General features: G+C 43.8%; 1 protein-coding gene across 1 annotated transcript in view; it reads left to right on the forward strand.

Moving 5' to 3' along the window:
• Positions 1–16,609, forward strand: part of LOC126204161 (shematrin-like protein 2) — a 66,014-nt gene extending 49,405 nt beyond the window's left edge. Inside the window, exons 3-5 of the mRNA XM_049938568.1 lie at positions 11,213–11,401; positions 12,628–12,823; positions 16,533–16,609. Of these exons, the coding sequence (XP_049794525.1) occupies positions 11,213–11,401; positions 12,628–12,823; positions 16,533–16,609 (462 nt within the window). The remainder of the gene's footprint in view (positions 1–11,212; positions 11,402–12,627; positions 12,824–16,532) is intronic.
• The last annotated feature ends 510 nt before the right edge of the window (positions 16,610–17,119 follow it).

Here is a 17,119-nt window from a genome sequence, read left to right on the forward strand (position 1 = left end):
CGCGTCCACAAACCAACTGGCTGTAATTTACGGGAATTGCGTGACCAGTGCGCTGACATATGGTACAACACACATGCAGAAGGCTACCAAGTACTTGTAGAATCCATGACATTCAGAATCTCTTCTGTATTGCGTTCGCAAGGCAAACCATCACCCTACAGAGCACGTGATCGTAATGTAAATTGGTGCCGTGTACCTCTGGGAGTCTACCAAGAACTTGTGAAATCGATTTCATTTAGAACCGATGCTGTACTGCATACCAAAGGCGGACCACCACATTAATTAATTAGTGATCGTATTATTTTGGTTCGTCAGTGTTGGAGGGTGTTTCAGAAACACTTTTACGAACTACGCGGATAGGTTCCTTAGACCAAAATAAGAAAAAGGGTCCATATAAACACATATCTGAATTCCTTCGTTTTCGAGTTATTGATGAAAGTTGATGGTCACTGGCCTTCCAGGTACAACCCAACAGTTTCACTTGTCTGTGAACCAGTTTGTCTTATCGTATTCTCAATGGCGATGTGTTGTTACTGTCTTAAAATTGGCTATTGTCTAAATGTACTATGGGTAGTGAGATAACTGAAAGTGCTTCGCCCAAACATGGCAGGATATTCATTTCGTGAGCAGACAAATATAATTTCTCTGTATGGCCACGCGAATGGCAATGGAGAAGAGCGTGCACTGCTATAACAGACGGCGTTTCACACCTAAGACAGCTGAGTCATCCAACCTTTGGTGCTGTGTATCGTCGCGTTGCCGAGACAGGGTCCGTAGCACCATAGACTGTTGACCGAGGAAGACCATGTGTTGCTTATATGTCTGACTAGGAAGAGCACGTCCTACGGTCTGTCGAAGAAGAGCCATGTCTCAGCGAAAAACAAAGGGCGCTGGCATGTGGCACACCTCCAAGTTCAGAGTCGCGGATACTTCCCGAGCAACTCTTCTATCCGTATCATCGTCAACGTATGCAGGGCCTTACAGTTGCGCGTCAAACTCCACAGGAGACCTTTTGCCGATGGTTTGTTGCACAGACTTTCAATCCGTTGTCTGTCTCTTCAGTCTTGTTTACAGATGAAGCAACGTTTGAAAGAGACGGAATAAGGAATTTGCATAACCAACACACGGGAGCCAATCGCAATCCTCATACTGCAATACAGGCTAGACATCAGTTTAAGAGTAGTGTATGAACTGGAATTATAGGTGACTTTTTGGTGAGGCCGTACGTTCTCTCAGTACGTCTTGCAGGTACTGTCAACATGGACTTAATTCAGAACACTTTCCAAGACCCACTAGAAGAAATGCTCCTGCATACTGTATATGGAGAAACATATGGTTTCTGTATGGTGGAGCTCGAGAACGTTTCAGTCTCAGTGTTCGAGGTGCACTGTCTGATATCTTTCATGACAGATAGGTAGAGCAGGACCAGTTGCATGTCCTGCACGTTCGTCTGACCTCAGTCCCTTGGACTATTATCTCTGGCGTCACCTTAAACAATTGGTCTATGCAGCAGACAACTCGAATGTAGAAACTTTTCATCGACGTGTCAAGGAAGCATGCAAAACCATTCGAAACCGCCAATTAGTAATTGCAATGGTGTGACAGTCCATGATTCGGTGAGTGAATGAGTGTTTAGAAGGAAGAGGAAGACACTGCGAGGATTTATTATTTAATGGTTGATGAGGTCCGATAAATTTTAAACTTTCATTAATAATATTGAAAGGATGATCTTTGGGACATATTATTTTGTGAACTTTTTCCTTCTTTTAGTGTAAGGAACCTGTCCCAAAGTTTGTAAAAGTATTTTTGAAACACCCTGTATATAGGAGAAACATTCACCGATTCACTAATTTTATACCGAACATTATTTACGGTGCATCGTATGTGATAAACGAACTGGCGTCACCCCATGAGTAGAAGAGTCAAGGGGCTGAAGTGTCTTAGAGGAGCCTTCATGTCGCCTTGTGGCAGTTTTAGGTAATTACGCAACTATGTTAATGTAAGTGGAACAGGAACGAGCCAGACCTAAGGCAGTTGACGATAGGACGGAAGCGGGCTGTACGTAATTGTGCGGAAACGTAGGAAGAAGGATGTGCGTCATCCTTAGTCCTTGCTGATATGAGTAGCGCGCCTATCGTGTCCATGAGAACGCGCAGTCAAGCCCAAATGGTGGCACTCCATCCAAAATCAGGAATAGACGGATATATCTACTTTTCTACTGTCCTTTAACCTATAGCCACAAAGTAATTACTGTTGCGGATATACGCACAGTTCAAGAGAGAAAGAGAATCTGTCTTTGGAGGAGTTCATCAGCATCCAGCATAGCGAATGTCGCCTGCCGAAGGCGAAATAATCTATGACTATCGAATAAGGAGGTCGCTGCGTGTGCCCGACCGGTGGAAGAATTGGTTGGAAGGAAACTGAAGCAGCTTGCTTGAAATCAATAGTCCTAAAGACAAGCGATAATTTGAGGCGTAGCTGCAGGAAGGAGTTATAAGAGTTAAGGCGTCCATGAAAACAAGCTCATCGCAGATAACGAGTACATACCAAAACTTTCCTTTTCGTATCGTAAAGAAATGCTCGCGAGAAGTAATTGAGAGGTTATGATGTAAACTTCAGGTCCTGCGAACTTCTCCTGTGATAGGAGCGTCAGTGTTATTGTAACCGTAGTATTTTTTTCTTTCAGTTAATGATGGAAACACTAAAAGTACATACTTTCGTCCATTTTAAGCAATTGTGCCAATCGTTACGAGCCAGCTTAAATTCATTGTGCGAATTCGTGTTGTTTCCTCAGTAACCACACTTTACGCCATACTTTACGTTTCTTCCTCGTTTATTTTGTATTGCTGTCAAATTTCAAGAATAATGAAGTGTCTCGATGCTAGACGGTCTAAATTCAATTGGAAGTGTACAGCGCGTTTAGTTCAGTAAGCCGCTAATCTACCAGAGGTTGCACTAATTGCACACCACAGTCTTGTTCTCAAGTGATGCAGAGGCTCTGATGCAACTGATAAGGATTATCTGAATTATATCGTCGATTGTTCTGCTAGTTCGTGTACCAAGATAAACACAGCGAAGTTAACCGATAAATGACGCAGTGATTTTCTCGAGCTTCTTCCCAAGGCCGCCCCTAACAAGTTTAGTTCAGCAGGAAGCCGATACGCCACCTACCAAAGTCGGAGCTACAGACCGGAATGTACGCGCGATCGGGGCCTGGCTCCCCGGTGTTGGTTCCCGCGCAAAACCAGACAAAGTGACTAAGTCGCATGTGAAGCACTCTGCCTTTTCTGGATGATTATTTTACTACTCTGGATCAAGTAAAACTACTTTTTATTTTTCTTCCAATACTAAGCAGTTTTGTCTGTAAAGCCGCTTTCAAACATATGCATCAGTACAACCAGTCAGAATTGTTACATACTTCTAGCATGCTTGATGATATGAGGCAGTAACTCTTACTGATTAAGATGCAAAAAGACAACCAGAGTTGCGAATAAAATTGACGATTAGTTAATAGGTGATCGGTTTCGTATTAATACCCGTTTTCGAACCGACCAAGGCTTCCGAAGTTAAATATGCCTCCGAAATAAAATTGAATAATGTCGGTACATACATGTACAGTCCCAAATGAACATCACTGAAGTTAGTTAACGATCATTAACTCTGCAAGCCTTGGTGTCTTCGAAAATGAGTATTAACACGAAACAGGTCTCATACTGGTTAAACGTGTTTTATCCGCAACTCTGGTTGTCTTTTGGCATAAGAATTTTTATACTTGGCTCACAGTCCAAGAACTCATCCATTCACGCCCACTGTTTTCGTAGTAGATGCGCCAAAACCCGGGGAGATAGTCGTTCTGTTATTTTGTACATTAAATGTATACGTGTATTCGCAATCGCAATTGAGAATACGGACAATTATGAGTTGTAAAATGGAATGTCTACAAGGAAAACTGTGCCCAACTGGAATTTGAACCCGGCTTTCCCGCTTATCACGAGCGGTCGCCTTACCACTGAGTTATCCATGCACGACTTACGGCCAGATCCAAACTTCTATACGTCGTCAACCCTGTGCCTCGAACCAGTACGCGTGCATCCAGTATGTACGAGGGTGAGTCAAATGAAAACCTTAAATATTTTTTTAAATATTATTTATTGTGCAGAAGTGGTACAAAGCTGTATCACTTTTCAACATAATCTCCCCCATGCTCAATGCAAGTCTTCCAGCGCTTACAAAGTGCATAAATTCCTTTAGCAAAAATTCTTTTGGTAGTCCGCACAACCACTCACCGCGTGGCGTACCTCTTCATCAGAACGGAACTTCTTTCCTCCTATTGCGTCTTTCAGTGGTCCAAACATATGAAAATCACATGGGGCAAGGTCTGGTGAGTATGGTGGATGAGGAAGACACTCAAAATGCAGGCCTGTGATTGTTGCAACTGTTGTATGGGCAGTGTGGTGCCTTGCGTTGCAAAAGGACACCTGCTGACAGCAATCCACGTCGCTTTGATTTGATTGCAGGCCGCAGATGATTCTTTAGGAGATCTGTGTATGATGCACTGGTGACAGTGGTCCATCTAGGCATGTAATGCTCCAAAATGACGCCTTTTTCGTCCCAAAAGAGAGTCAGCATAACCTTCCCTGCTAATGGTTCTGTTCGAAACTTCTTTGGTTTTGGTGATGAGGAATGGCGCCATTCCCTGCTCGCTCTCCTCGTTTCCGGTTGGTGGAAGTGAACCTAGGTTTCGTCCCCAGTAACGATTCTTGCAAGGAAGCCATCACCTTCTCGTTCAAAGCGTCGAAGAAGTTCTTCACAAGCGTCAACACGTCGTTCTCTCATTTCAGGAGTCAGCTGCCGTGGCACCCATCTCGCAGACACTTTGTGAAACTGGAGCACATCATGTACAATGAGGTCTGCTGACCCATGACTAATCTGTAAACATGCTGCAAAGTCATTCAGTGTCACTCAGCGGGTTTCCTTCACTATGACTTCAACTGCTGCAATGTTCTGTGGAGTCACATCTCGTTGTGCCTGACCTGGACGAGGAGCATCTTCCACTGAAGTCACACCATTTGCGAACTTCCTACTCCATTCGTAGACTTGCTGCTGTGACAAACATGCGTAAACGTACTGAACCTACATTCGTCGATGAATTTCAATAGGTTTCACACATTCACTACGCAAAACCTGAATAACAGAACACTGTTCTTCCCTAGTGCAAGTCGCAAGTGGGGCAGCCATCTTTATACTGATACTGCGACGGTATGTGTGCATCTGCATTCTGCTGCCACCTACAGGCCATTCGGCACACTGTTTGTAGCACGCTTAACAACTTACAGAATAACGGCGCGAAATTTTGATTTCTTATTACAAATTTAGAATTTTCATTTGACTCACCCTCGTATATTCCCGTCCAGGTGAGACATTTTACGTGCAAGTCGCGTGCCCGACTTCGGTGGATCAATACGATATTGCACTGCAATATCGCATTCTATTATTTTCATTGCAACAAGGGCTAAAGTCACCACGAAATATATGAATGATTAGTTTTTATCACAAAGGATGTCAGTGCGGCAACATCTGGGAATTTCTAGTTGGTGTGATGCATGGCAGCCTGCTCTAAACTTTAAGTTAATGCTGATGAGTGGGAAGAGGAATTCTGTAACATCTGAATTCAGCATTAGTAGTGTGCAGTCCGACACAGTCACATCTGTTAAATACCTAGGAGTAACGTTGCAAACCTGTATGAAATGGTGCGAGCACGTCAGGTAGGTACTGGTAGTAGGGAAGGCGAGTCGTCGACTTCCTTTTGTTAGCGAATTTCGGGAAAGCGTAGTACATCTTTAAAGGAGACGGCGTGTGGAATACTAGTGCGACCCATTCTTGGGTGCTGCACGAATGCTTGGGATCCCCGCCAAGTCGGACTAAATGAACACATCGAAGCAATTCAGAGGCGCGCTGCTAGATTTGTTACCAGTAGGTTCGGTCAGCACGTGAGTATTACAGAGATGTTTCGTGAACTCAAATGGGAATCCCTGGTGGGAATACGGCGTTCTTTTCACGAGGCACTATTGAGGAAATTTAGAGAACAGGCGTTTGAGCCTGACTGCAGAACGCTTTTATTGCCGCTAACGTGCAATTCGCGCAAGGACCAGGAACATAATGTGAGAGATATTAGGGCTCATGCGGAGGTTTTGGAGAGTCGCTTTTCCTTCGCTCCATCTGCGAGTGCAACAGGAAAGGCGATGACTAGTACTGGTACCTGGTACCCTTCGCCATATACTTGGCTTGCGGAGTATGTATGTAGTTGTAGATCTTGTCGTTCTGACTATCTGTGGTGACTGTTAATCAATTTTAATTGACAAACCCACCTCGAAGATACAGGATCACCTAAAATTGGCAAAGGATGCTCGCAAACCACTGGAAAAAGCAGGAATTTATAGGACTCCGTATACTTATGGGGTGGTGTATGTGGGTACCACAAAAAAGGCCAAAAATCGACTTGAAGAGCACAAGGCCAAATGTAGAAGGGAAGAGACTGACAGATCAGCTGTTGTGGAACATGATTTGCAACCACATTCATTTTTACAGGACTCTGGTATTGGTAGCCACAAGTGGATACCACGAAATGCTATACAGAGAGGCCACAGAGAGAACATCCGAGGAATTTCGATAGGAAGTAGGAGAGCATGAAATTTAATCACATCTGGACCCCAGTGATGAAGAAGACGTGTACTAGTGTACCAGTCTTCCATCACTGGATGATAGCAACAGCGGACGACAGCAGCCGACAACGTCAATTGCACCCGGAGATTCAAGGCATGTGACGTCACGCCATTGCTGGGAACACACATAAACGAAATTTCTCTGCAGTCAGTAGGGAATCAGGGCGTGACACTCAAAGAATCTAGGATCCCCCTTGAAAATATCCTCCGCAGATGTTGACGAAACATTGTGTTTTAATGTGAAATTCATCCGACCACGGCATAATAGCCCGGAATATTTTATTAATTGTGACACTTCGGGTCATGGAAGTTTCCTTTTTACTATCCGAATTTTGTTGTCTTATACAGATTTTGCACGTTTCTTATCATATGCATCCGAATTTTCTCCTTTTACATACAAGCGACATCAGTATACTTTACCAACTGACAAACAGATTTTTCGGAGATTTTCTTGATCTCTTGTGTTCAGGGCCTAGCTGTCTCTACAGAACAAAGTTTTTGAGGCTTTTGTGTCCATTCGTTGACGCGTTGTCTGTTGGCTTTTGTGACGGGGTCTACAGCCGATGTTTGTTTAACGATTTTTCTGACATTTCATCAGCACAAGTAACAAGCATTGTCACAGGTTAGTCCTCCATTGCTGTGACAGACTGGAGTCTCGACGGCGGCCAGACATTATGCTGTTATAGAAAGTGTCACATCCCTACAGGAGGTACTGTTGGTCAAAACTGTACGAAAAATTCCTATAATGACTTGTCCAAAAACATTACTTGTTGAAAATGGGCCATTGAAGATCCAGAGTTCAGAACTTGCATTTTATACACAAATGGGGTAGTACTTACAAGAGATAGCAAAAGAAAATTATAAAAATAAGCACTTTTGGGCAGATGCAAAGTCTCGAGAAAGCCTGGAGGATCGCATTGATATCAGTGTACGGGCAGGACTTGTCGGCAACAGACTCATAGCGCACCAAAGAGATTAACAGGTAGTGTGTACCGTCGGTTACAGCACGATGAATTACCAGCGCTACTGGTGAACGTTACTCTTGCAGAAACAACGACTGGCACATGTACTAAAGCCACCAACCGATTTTCTACGGATCGTGCACCATACCATACCGTAACGTTTCAAGAGCGATGGACAGGTCGAGAGGGTTCGCTAACGTGAACTGTCCGTTCACTGGATCTGAATACGGTGGATTTCTGGTTATGGGGACGTTTGAAGGTACTGGTGTTTGCTCAGCCCATCGACAATGGAGAGCGTGTGCCCAGTGCTTGCGACGCAGTCTGAATGGAACCAAGTGTGTCTGAAACAGTGCGTGATTCACTTCGAAGAACAGCCGAAGGATTTGTCAGAATGCGAGGTAGCCATGTGGAGCACTGTCTGTTGTGTGTACTTTTACGCAAGTGACAGATGGGAATGAGTGGACAAATTGGCACACATCTCAATAGGTATTGTTTTCGGACTTATCGTTATAGGCACTTTTCTTCTAGTTTTGGCCAATACTAGCCCCTATAGGATTATGTGACACTTTGTTTTGTAAACATCCTGTATATACCAGTCGCGACACGTCTGAGGGCATTTTACTGGTCATCATAGCCGTGGTTCTGCCCTTCTTGATCTGGAATGCTCGTTTTCAGTTACACCGGAATCCTGGATCCGTACGTTCAGATTATCTTTTTTTCTTTTTGTGAATTCCTATGACTTCTCTGAACAATCAGGCGTGTTGGAGAATTTTGTTATGGGATCGGTCTCATATAGTGCGTGCTCCGCCACGGGCGACTTCCATCTGCTTGTTTGCGGTAAAGGAGGAAAGGAAGTTCTGTTCATCTCGAATTCGATTGGGGAAGATTGTGGGGTTAAATTATTCTTGGCCTTCTTTAAAGAACCCCTTGCCATTTCCTGAAAGCATAAGGTTTTCCCACATCTGTTTACAATTTACCTGTCATAAATCTATTGATTTCTCGCATGATTAGGTCATTTCTATACAATTCCTACCCCTTAAGATATCTGTGTGCATAAAAATCAGTAGCATGACGCAGGGATATATTTTTGCTATTTTCTACTTTTATGACTCCCCCGACACTAACTGTTTCACAATTCCATAATTTTTAATTGCTTTTCGTAGTTTCCCGGAGAACTCATTTCAGATCCGTCTGAATGCTGTCAGACACAGCAGTGGTGTTCCTACGCCTACATTTACACCCATGTTCTGTGAACCACTCTGTTTCTACGTCTCGATTACATCTACATCTGGGCTCTGCAAACCACTATGAAATATTGACAGATGGTACTTTGCACTGTACCACATACTACGATTTCTTTCTGATTCATTCGTGTGTGCAGCGCGGCAAGAATGAGTGTTCGATTGCATCTACGCATGCTCTAAATAGTCCAATCTTTTCTTTGCTGCTCCTATGCACTGAGGTGATAAAAGTCGTAGGGTAGATCGGTGTGCATATGCAGATGGCGGTGGTATCGCGTACACAAGGTATAAATGGGCGCTCCACTGGCGGAGCAGTCATTTGTAGTCAGGTGATTCAGGTGAAAAGGCGTTCGATGTCATTATAGCCGCACGACGGGAATTAACGAGCTTTGAACACGGAATGGTAGTTGGAGCTAGACGAATGGGACATTTCATTTGCGAAATCGTTAGGGGATTCAATATTCCGAGATTCACAGTGTCAAGAGAGTGCCGACAATACCAAGTTTCAGACATTATCTCTTACGTTGGACAACGCAGTGATAAACGGCCTTCACTTAACGTCCGAGAGCGTTTCCTTAGAGTAGTCACTGCTAACAGACGAGCAATAATGTGTGGAAGAACCGCAGAAATCAATGTGGGACGTACGACGATCGTATCTGTTAGGACAGTGCCACGAAATTTTGCGTTAATTGGCAATGGCAGCAGACTAACGACACGAATGCCTTTGCTAACAGCAAGATATCGCCAGCAGCGCCTCTCCTGGGCTCGTGACCATATCGGCTGCACCCTAGACGACTGGAAAACCTTGGCCTGGTCAGATGTGCCCCGATTTCAGTTGGTAAGAGCCGATGGTGGGGTTCGAGTGTGGCGCAGACCCCAAGAAGCCATGGACCCAGCTTGTCAACATTGCACTTTGCAAGCTGGTGGTGGCTCCGTAATGACGTGGTCTGTGTTACCATGGAATGGACTGGGACAGTGACTGTAAATGGTAATGTTCGGTCTACTTGGAGAGCATTATAAGTCACTCATGGACTTCATGTTCCCAAACAGCGGTGGAACGCTTATGAATAAAACGCGTATGGACGACAATAGCCGGCCGGTGTAGCCGAGCAGTTCTAGGCGCTTCAGTCTGGAACCGCTTGACTACTACGGTCGCAGGTTCGAATCCTGCCTCGGGCATGGATGTGTGTGATGTTCTTAGGTTAGTTAGGTTTAATTAGTTCTAAGTTCTAGGGGACCGATGAACTCAGATGTTAAGTCCCATAGTGCTCAGAGCCATTTGAACCTTTTTTGATGACAATGCCATGTCACTGGGCCAAAATTTTTCGCTATTCAAATGGTTCAAATGGCTCTGAGCACTATGGGACTCAATTTCTGAGGTCATCAGTCCCGTAGAACTTAGAACTACTTAAACCTAACTAACCTAAGGACACACATCCATGCCCGAGGCAGGATTCGAACCTGCGACCGTAGCGGTCTCGCGGTTCCTGACTGTAGCGACCAGAACCGCACGGCCACTCCGGCCGGCCTTTCGCTATTCATTCGCAGAACGTTTTGGGCAATTCGAGCGAATGAATTGGCCACCCACATAATAGACGTATGTGGGTTCATACACAAAATCCTGCACCACCAAAACTTTCACAATTATCCATGACTATATGGGCAGCAAGGCTCAGTATTTCTGCAGAAGACTTGCAACGACTTGTTAAGTCCATGCCACATGGAACAGCTGTACTTCTCCAGGCAAAAGGAGGTCTGACAAGGCATGTATCCCATGGCTTTTTCATTTCAGTGTATGAGCGATAGATAGGGATACCCCTATATTCCTAAAGTGAAGCTTGTAGTAAAAACTTTGTAAACGGATATTCACGAGATACTTGACGTATTCCTTCTTATGCTTTTCAGTATTTCCAATATATTGTCCTGCGGACCAAACAAATTTTTGGCCATTCCTGTTGTCCTTCTTTGTATAATTTAAACATCACCCGTTAGTTCTGTCTGATTTGGTTTCCCACACACCTGGACAGTATTCAAGGATTGGTTTCACGAGTGTTTAGCAAGAATTCGCTTCATGGGCTGCAGTATCCTACACATGAACCTAAGGTGGCCACCAGCTGTACCAACGACTGAGCCTATTGGTCATTTCAGTGTTTTTTTGAGTTTGTCGTCTCCAGTTGCGACTTGTTTGTTTTATGTATCGTTTACCGTTGGTGCTACGTTTACTTCCAGTTACGTATCTAATGTCTCGCCGAGTGCAGGCTAAACCTTAACATCCAATTGCTTCCAGATGTGTGCGGCGATGATGCTGCTGGCGGTGGCCGCCATGTGCGAGAGGGCGCTGGCTGGAGGGTACGCCCACTCCTACGCCCACCAGACTGGGCCCGTGGTGGGTCCCGCCCACGCCGTCACCGTCGGAGGGTACGGCGGACACGGCGGCTACGGCGGTCACGGCCACGGACACAGCGTGGACTATGTCGTAAGTCTCTAAGACAAGCACACAGAGATGGTGCCGTATCTCATCAGCGGTTGTGTTCATGTCTGGAAAATAAGAAACAGGGCATTATGCTCCAGATTCAGCATACAGGGACCGACTCTGAATATGACATCGTGACAAATAAAAACACCTACAGCCGACCTTATGATTTTATTTTATTTTGTCGCTCCCAGTTTCAACGCTTCAGTGCGTCATCTTCAGGCTGTTTTTGATGCGTTACAGGTTGATATGATCCCCATGCATAACACACCAGTTGCCAGCATTACTGGATACGCAGATAATGTGTCAGCACTCCAACCATCAACTGCCAACTGACTCGAGAACCATTCAAATACGACATACGACATCCAAAGATATGTCTCAGCGAATACTGAATATGAAAGGTGGTGTAAGGCGACGGGTGCCACATGGTACTGCGATTAGCATACTGATTTTCTTGAAATATATAGGGTGTGGAGATATTTTTATTGGGTACTGAGGACAGTGTACTGAATAACCTTATTCTTTACTTCATTTGCAGACCAGTTCTTCTGGCTATTGGGAGCAGTATGTGTTTAGGTTGGCTAGTACTTCCAGGTACACGTGTCAATGCTTATTTTTCCCTAGGCAGCAGGTCAGATGTTGAAGTATGGATGCGGGGACCAAAAGGGTTAGTCTATTCTGACAGGTTTAATCCACCTAGTGGGGCAGTTACGACGGTTCAGACAACATCAAGTATTAACTTGTATGACGTGTTTGCAGGAAGGCTGTTAGAGGCAGACAAAATTCAAGTAACACAGTGAAGTCGGTCCATATTAAGGTTCCGGTGATCACAATATCTGCAATGAACTGCTACTAGACGTAAGAGATGTACATATCTTTTAAATTCATTTAGCTATTCATGCATTCAAGCATCGTGTGCTTTCAGTTCAACCACAAAAGAGAACCCTTAGAGATTTCGAATGTAGTTAATTTCAGTTCCTGTAGTCTCTGATTTTCACTCAATTTTCTCATGTTTTCATTTATGGCCAAATTTTAGTTATTATGTAACACGCCTTTCAGCGCTTCTGTTTACTGCATTTGTTCTGTTGAATTAAGTGCTAATGCATCTATATTTATGTTCCTGATCTTTGAGCGTGATAACTTTAACACAAGCGTCTCGAATTTTCCAGTATAACTGCACGAGAACGTGTAATCCAACTTTTTATCGATTTTACGTGACACTACAGGCTTACCCGAAGTACGAGTTCGAGTACGGGGTGTCCGACGGTCACACGGGGGACCACCACTCCCAGAAGGAGCACCGCGACGGAGACGTCGTGACTGGCGAGTACTCGCTCAAGGAGCCGGACGGCAGCGTGCGCACCGTCAAGTACCACGCCGACAAGTCCGGCTTCCACCCCGTCGTGCACCACTCGCACCACGGTGAGTGCTCCTCGTGTCGTGATTATGAAGTTGAAGTGTTTGAAGAAGTGTCCCAAAAATAATGTTCTAACGGTCATAGTGCCGTGCACCTCTTCTCAAGCAACCACACGGACAACAGCAACAGAGCAGCAGGAATTTTGTTATGTAAAATGCGAAGTGGTGTTTCTTGTCCTTGGAAATGCTGGAATGGAACGTCTACGTTTGATGCTCCTCCAGAAAATTTTGAAATTAAGAGCATCACATCTCGTATACACAAACATACACAGTCACGTGTACGCTGCCCCACACCCCACTATACAAACACGCACGCACGCACGCAATACTGTTCCTGGCTTCGATGATGTGGTATATAGTTATTGTTTGGACACTGTGGCTTTGAGACTTAAAAAAAGAGTGTGTTTCAAAAGGTTTCATTCCGTTTCACAAGGTTATATCTTCCACATGAACGAAGATAGTAACTTGTGGTAAATTTTAAATTACGCAAAGGACTACAAAGTTCCTGTTTTTTTAAAGACCCCTTCGATTTTATAAGGGAATATGTTATAGATGGAAGCCATACAACCTTTGGGTAGTTTTTAACGTTCCCTTCAACTAGCCGACTGGTGCATTGGAATGGTAATAATAAATGGACAAGATAACAAATGTCAGTGTACTATAACAGACAGAAAGCAACAGAATTAAAAACAGCATTTAGACCTTTAAACACAAATGAAATCTGACCACTTAAAGCACGGGAGATGCACAAGCCTACTTGATTGAAACTTTAAAACATTTAAAATTACAGCACCAAAGAAACAAGATAATTACAGCCGAGTCCGGTTAATTGTATTCTGCTTTGACACTCCCGAAATCAATCTTAAGAACAACGAACAATAGTTATTTCGAAATGACTCCTCAGCTGAGGTAATAATGATCAAAATTCGGAAACACAATATTCAACTGTTATCATGCGACTCAGAGAAGTATTAGTACGTGCAATCACTTAGAACAAATGACACGGAAAAACACAAACACAAGATGTCTGCAATGGTTCAAATGGCTCTGAGCGCTATGGGACTTAACATCTGAGGTCATCAGTCCCCTAGAACTTAGAACTACTTAAACCTAACTGTTGTAAGGACATCACACACATACGTGCCCATGACAAGATTCGAACCTGCAACCGTAGCGGTCGCGCGGTTCCAAACTGAAGCGGCTAGAACCGCTCGGCCACACCGGCCGGCTATCTGTAATGGCTGACAGTATTAAGTTAAAGTCCACTGCCAATCTCTGGTATGGTCCGAAGCAATGGTGTTTAATATAAGGTTCTCACGTGACTGTTCCGGAATAAAGGTTTCATAGCCGTCGGTGTCGTGTGCCAGTGTTGATGCACGATGGCTCACTTCTTTCTTAAGGCACTTCTCCAATTAACTGCCTGGCCTGGGCTGTAAGAAACGCACCAGAAACAAAGGCTGCAAGTAGAAGCCTCCAGCTCGGCCACAATAGGGAGGTATGAGAGACCAAGTATCATATCTAACTCTTGAGCGGAGACACTGTCCCCCACACATAGCTGCCTCGTTGAGCACGACTCCATCGCTGAAGTCGGCATACCCCTCCTCCCTCCTGCCCCCATACGACTCCCCCTGTCCAAGGAAGGTGAATACATACTAACTAGCCTAGCAAAAGCACAGTCACACACTCATTATCGATCCCGTGCATTTGCAGCGGTCACTCTTACTTGACTGTATATTTCTGCCTCTGTAACTGAGTGGTCAGCTTGTATGACTGTCATACGGAGAAACCGAGTTTAATGCCGGCTACTCCCAGGAGCTTTTCCTGTGTCTAGCAAGCTTACCACCGCTAGGAGAGCGGTATGCTAGTCCATGCCCTTCCATATGACACCCGAATGACGCAATATCGCTTAGGATGACACAGCGATCGGGTGACATCTAGTGGTTCACATGGTCTGATCGCGGAGTTATTTGTTTGCCTGCCTGAAAATGAGAATCGAGATATGTGTAGTGTTCATTATGGATTTACATTTAATTATTACTATTTGAGGGGACCTTTCAGCGATGTGGAAACGTGTCAGATGAAGTTCTTAGATAATACTTATTGCATTGCACAACTGAATGGAACGAGGTCTTGCACGGAAAGTGTGCTGCTGTTTTCTCTCCTGGAGGTGCATCTGAATTAGAATTTTGTTAGTAGACTGAAGTGGAAGAGTGATACCCTGCTTGCTCTAATTGTTAGTATCGTTAGCTAGTGAACTGGAGGTGTCAGGTCTGTTCTCTGTGACCACATCGAACTTGTCCGAGAAGAGAAGGTACGGAATGGTGTCTACTCATCCACACTTTTATCGAGCGAATGAGTAACTCCCGAAAGGTCGTCGAGCAGGAAGACATATTACAGGTCGTAAGCCTCACATTTATTTGTTTACTTTAACTCCAGAGTGATAAAAATTGTTGTAACTGAACACTTCTTCTCGCCCTTTTTTAGTATCTAACAAACGTCATGGGATAGTAGATACGAATATGAATTCATTAGCTATTCAACATGTTTGTTTGCTCCAAATAATATGCAACTGGAGTCTTTTGGTCCACTTGACCCAGTTTCCTCTTGATTAAGAGCAGAAATTTGTGTGTAGATTCTTAAAATAGATACAGTGTTCATTCATATATGCAGTTGCAGCAAGCCTAAAGCATTCCAAACACTAAGACTAAAATCAAGTTAAAAAATATAATTTTGTTTTTTCGTGCGTTCACAGCCTCCAAAAATTTTGTTGAGGGGAAACATGGCCTGTAGTAGGCTGTTATATTCTGTATTAATTGTACGATTGGCCGATTTCGACGTTTATGTTATTTTCAAGCACATGTGGATAACCGTAATGTGATTTACAATATTTGACGTGGCTTACAACATATCTAAAACAGAATATCTGAAAGTGCAAGAAAATGCTGTTAACGACTTACAACTCGGTGCTGATACTTTTGAAGGGTGTCATAATTTTAAGTACCTGGGAGTGACACTGTCGTCCAATGGTAGAAGTTTAGATGATATAAACAATAAAATTGGCCAGGGCAAGCAAGCCATACAACAACTAAATTGGATTTTTTGGAACAAAAACATAACGCGCAGCAGAGTTGTGGGAACTAACCCAGAGGCAGAAAGATCGCCTGCTGGCTGTCGAGATGGATTTCTGGAGATGGAGTTGAGAATTTTCCAGGTTTGATAATATTAGAAATGATAGGATCAGAGAGGTTATGAATGTCGAAAGCACAATCCTAGACTACATAGAAAGGAAGCGCCTAATGTGGTATGGTCACTGGCAGCGTATGCCAGACTCAAGATGGCCAATACGTGTATGGCAATGGACTCCAAATCAAAGAAGAAATCGCGGTAGACCTGCGAGATGCTGGAAAGACCACGTCAACGAAGCAATGGCGGCGAGAGGTCTTAATGAAGGAGACTGGAATGACCGTGAACGATGGAGAAATGACATAAATGTCGAAATCGGCCAACGGCACAATTAATAAAGAACATTACAGCCTAGAGGGCCATGTATTGCTTTAGAAAATAAGTTAATAGTGTAAATAAACTGTTTAAAATATCGTGTAGTTATTGACTATGATCATAGATCCGTTGTCCAGATAGCTACTTTAGAAAATGTTAACTATGCTATATCACACAGTTTTAAACGGTAACTTAGAACATTTATGTGTGTCTTCAGGATATGGTGGCGGAGCTGGCGCTGGGGACGGAGGCTATGGTCATGGTCATGATCATGGTCACGGTTGGTATTACTGAAAACTCATGACCTGATCCAGGCACAAAGGTCAATGTGGCCAATAGAAAACCTGCGCTTTTTCCGGCTGACTTATTCTTGCCCGTTATGTATTCATATGGATGTTGGATAAGCTGCTGCCTTCGTTAGTTTACTTGGGCACTTCCACATATCTACTCGCGCAAATCTGTGTCCAATGCTGGCCGCACAATGCATATTCTTTCGTTTCCAGCCAGAATATTGCTCTTCAGAGATTTCAGTTTCACGATTAAGTACAAATGCATTAGCTACTCTAAATACACATGATATTATTCTTATCAAAACAGTGCGACATCTGTTTTGTATCTACTGCCTGGTACAGCAGAATATGAAGTGTGTGGTCTCTTACATTTTGTGGTTGTATATATACTAAGTTATTAATTTTGTAATATTTATATTGTTTTATATTGTATTTAAGATACACAAAGGCATAATTAATAAAAAGCTGTCACAGAAGAGAAGACAACTGTTTACAAAAAAAGATTTTACACACA

Source organism: Schistocerca nitens, chromosome 9 (genome assembly GCF_023898315.1).
Source record: "Schistocerca nitens isolate TAMUIC-IGC-003100 chromosome 9, iqSchNite1.1, whole genome shotgun sequence".
In the NCBI taxonomy this organism is placed as follows: Eukaryota; Metazoa; Arthropoda; class Insecta; order Orthoptera; family Acrididae; genus Schistocerca; species Schistocerca nitens.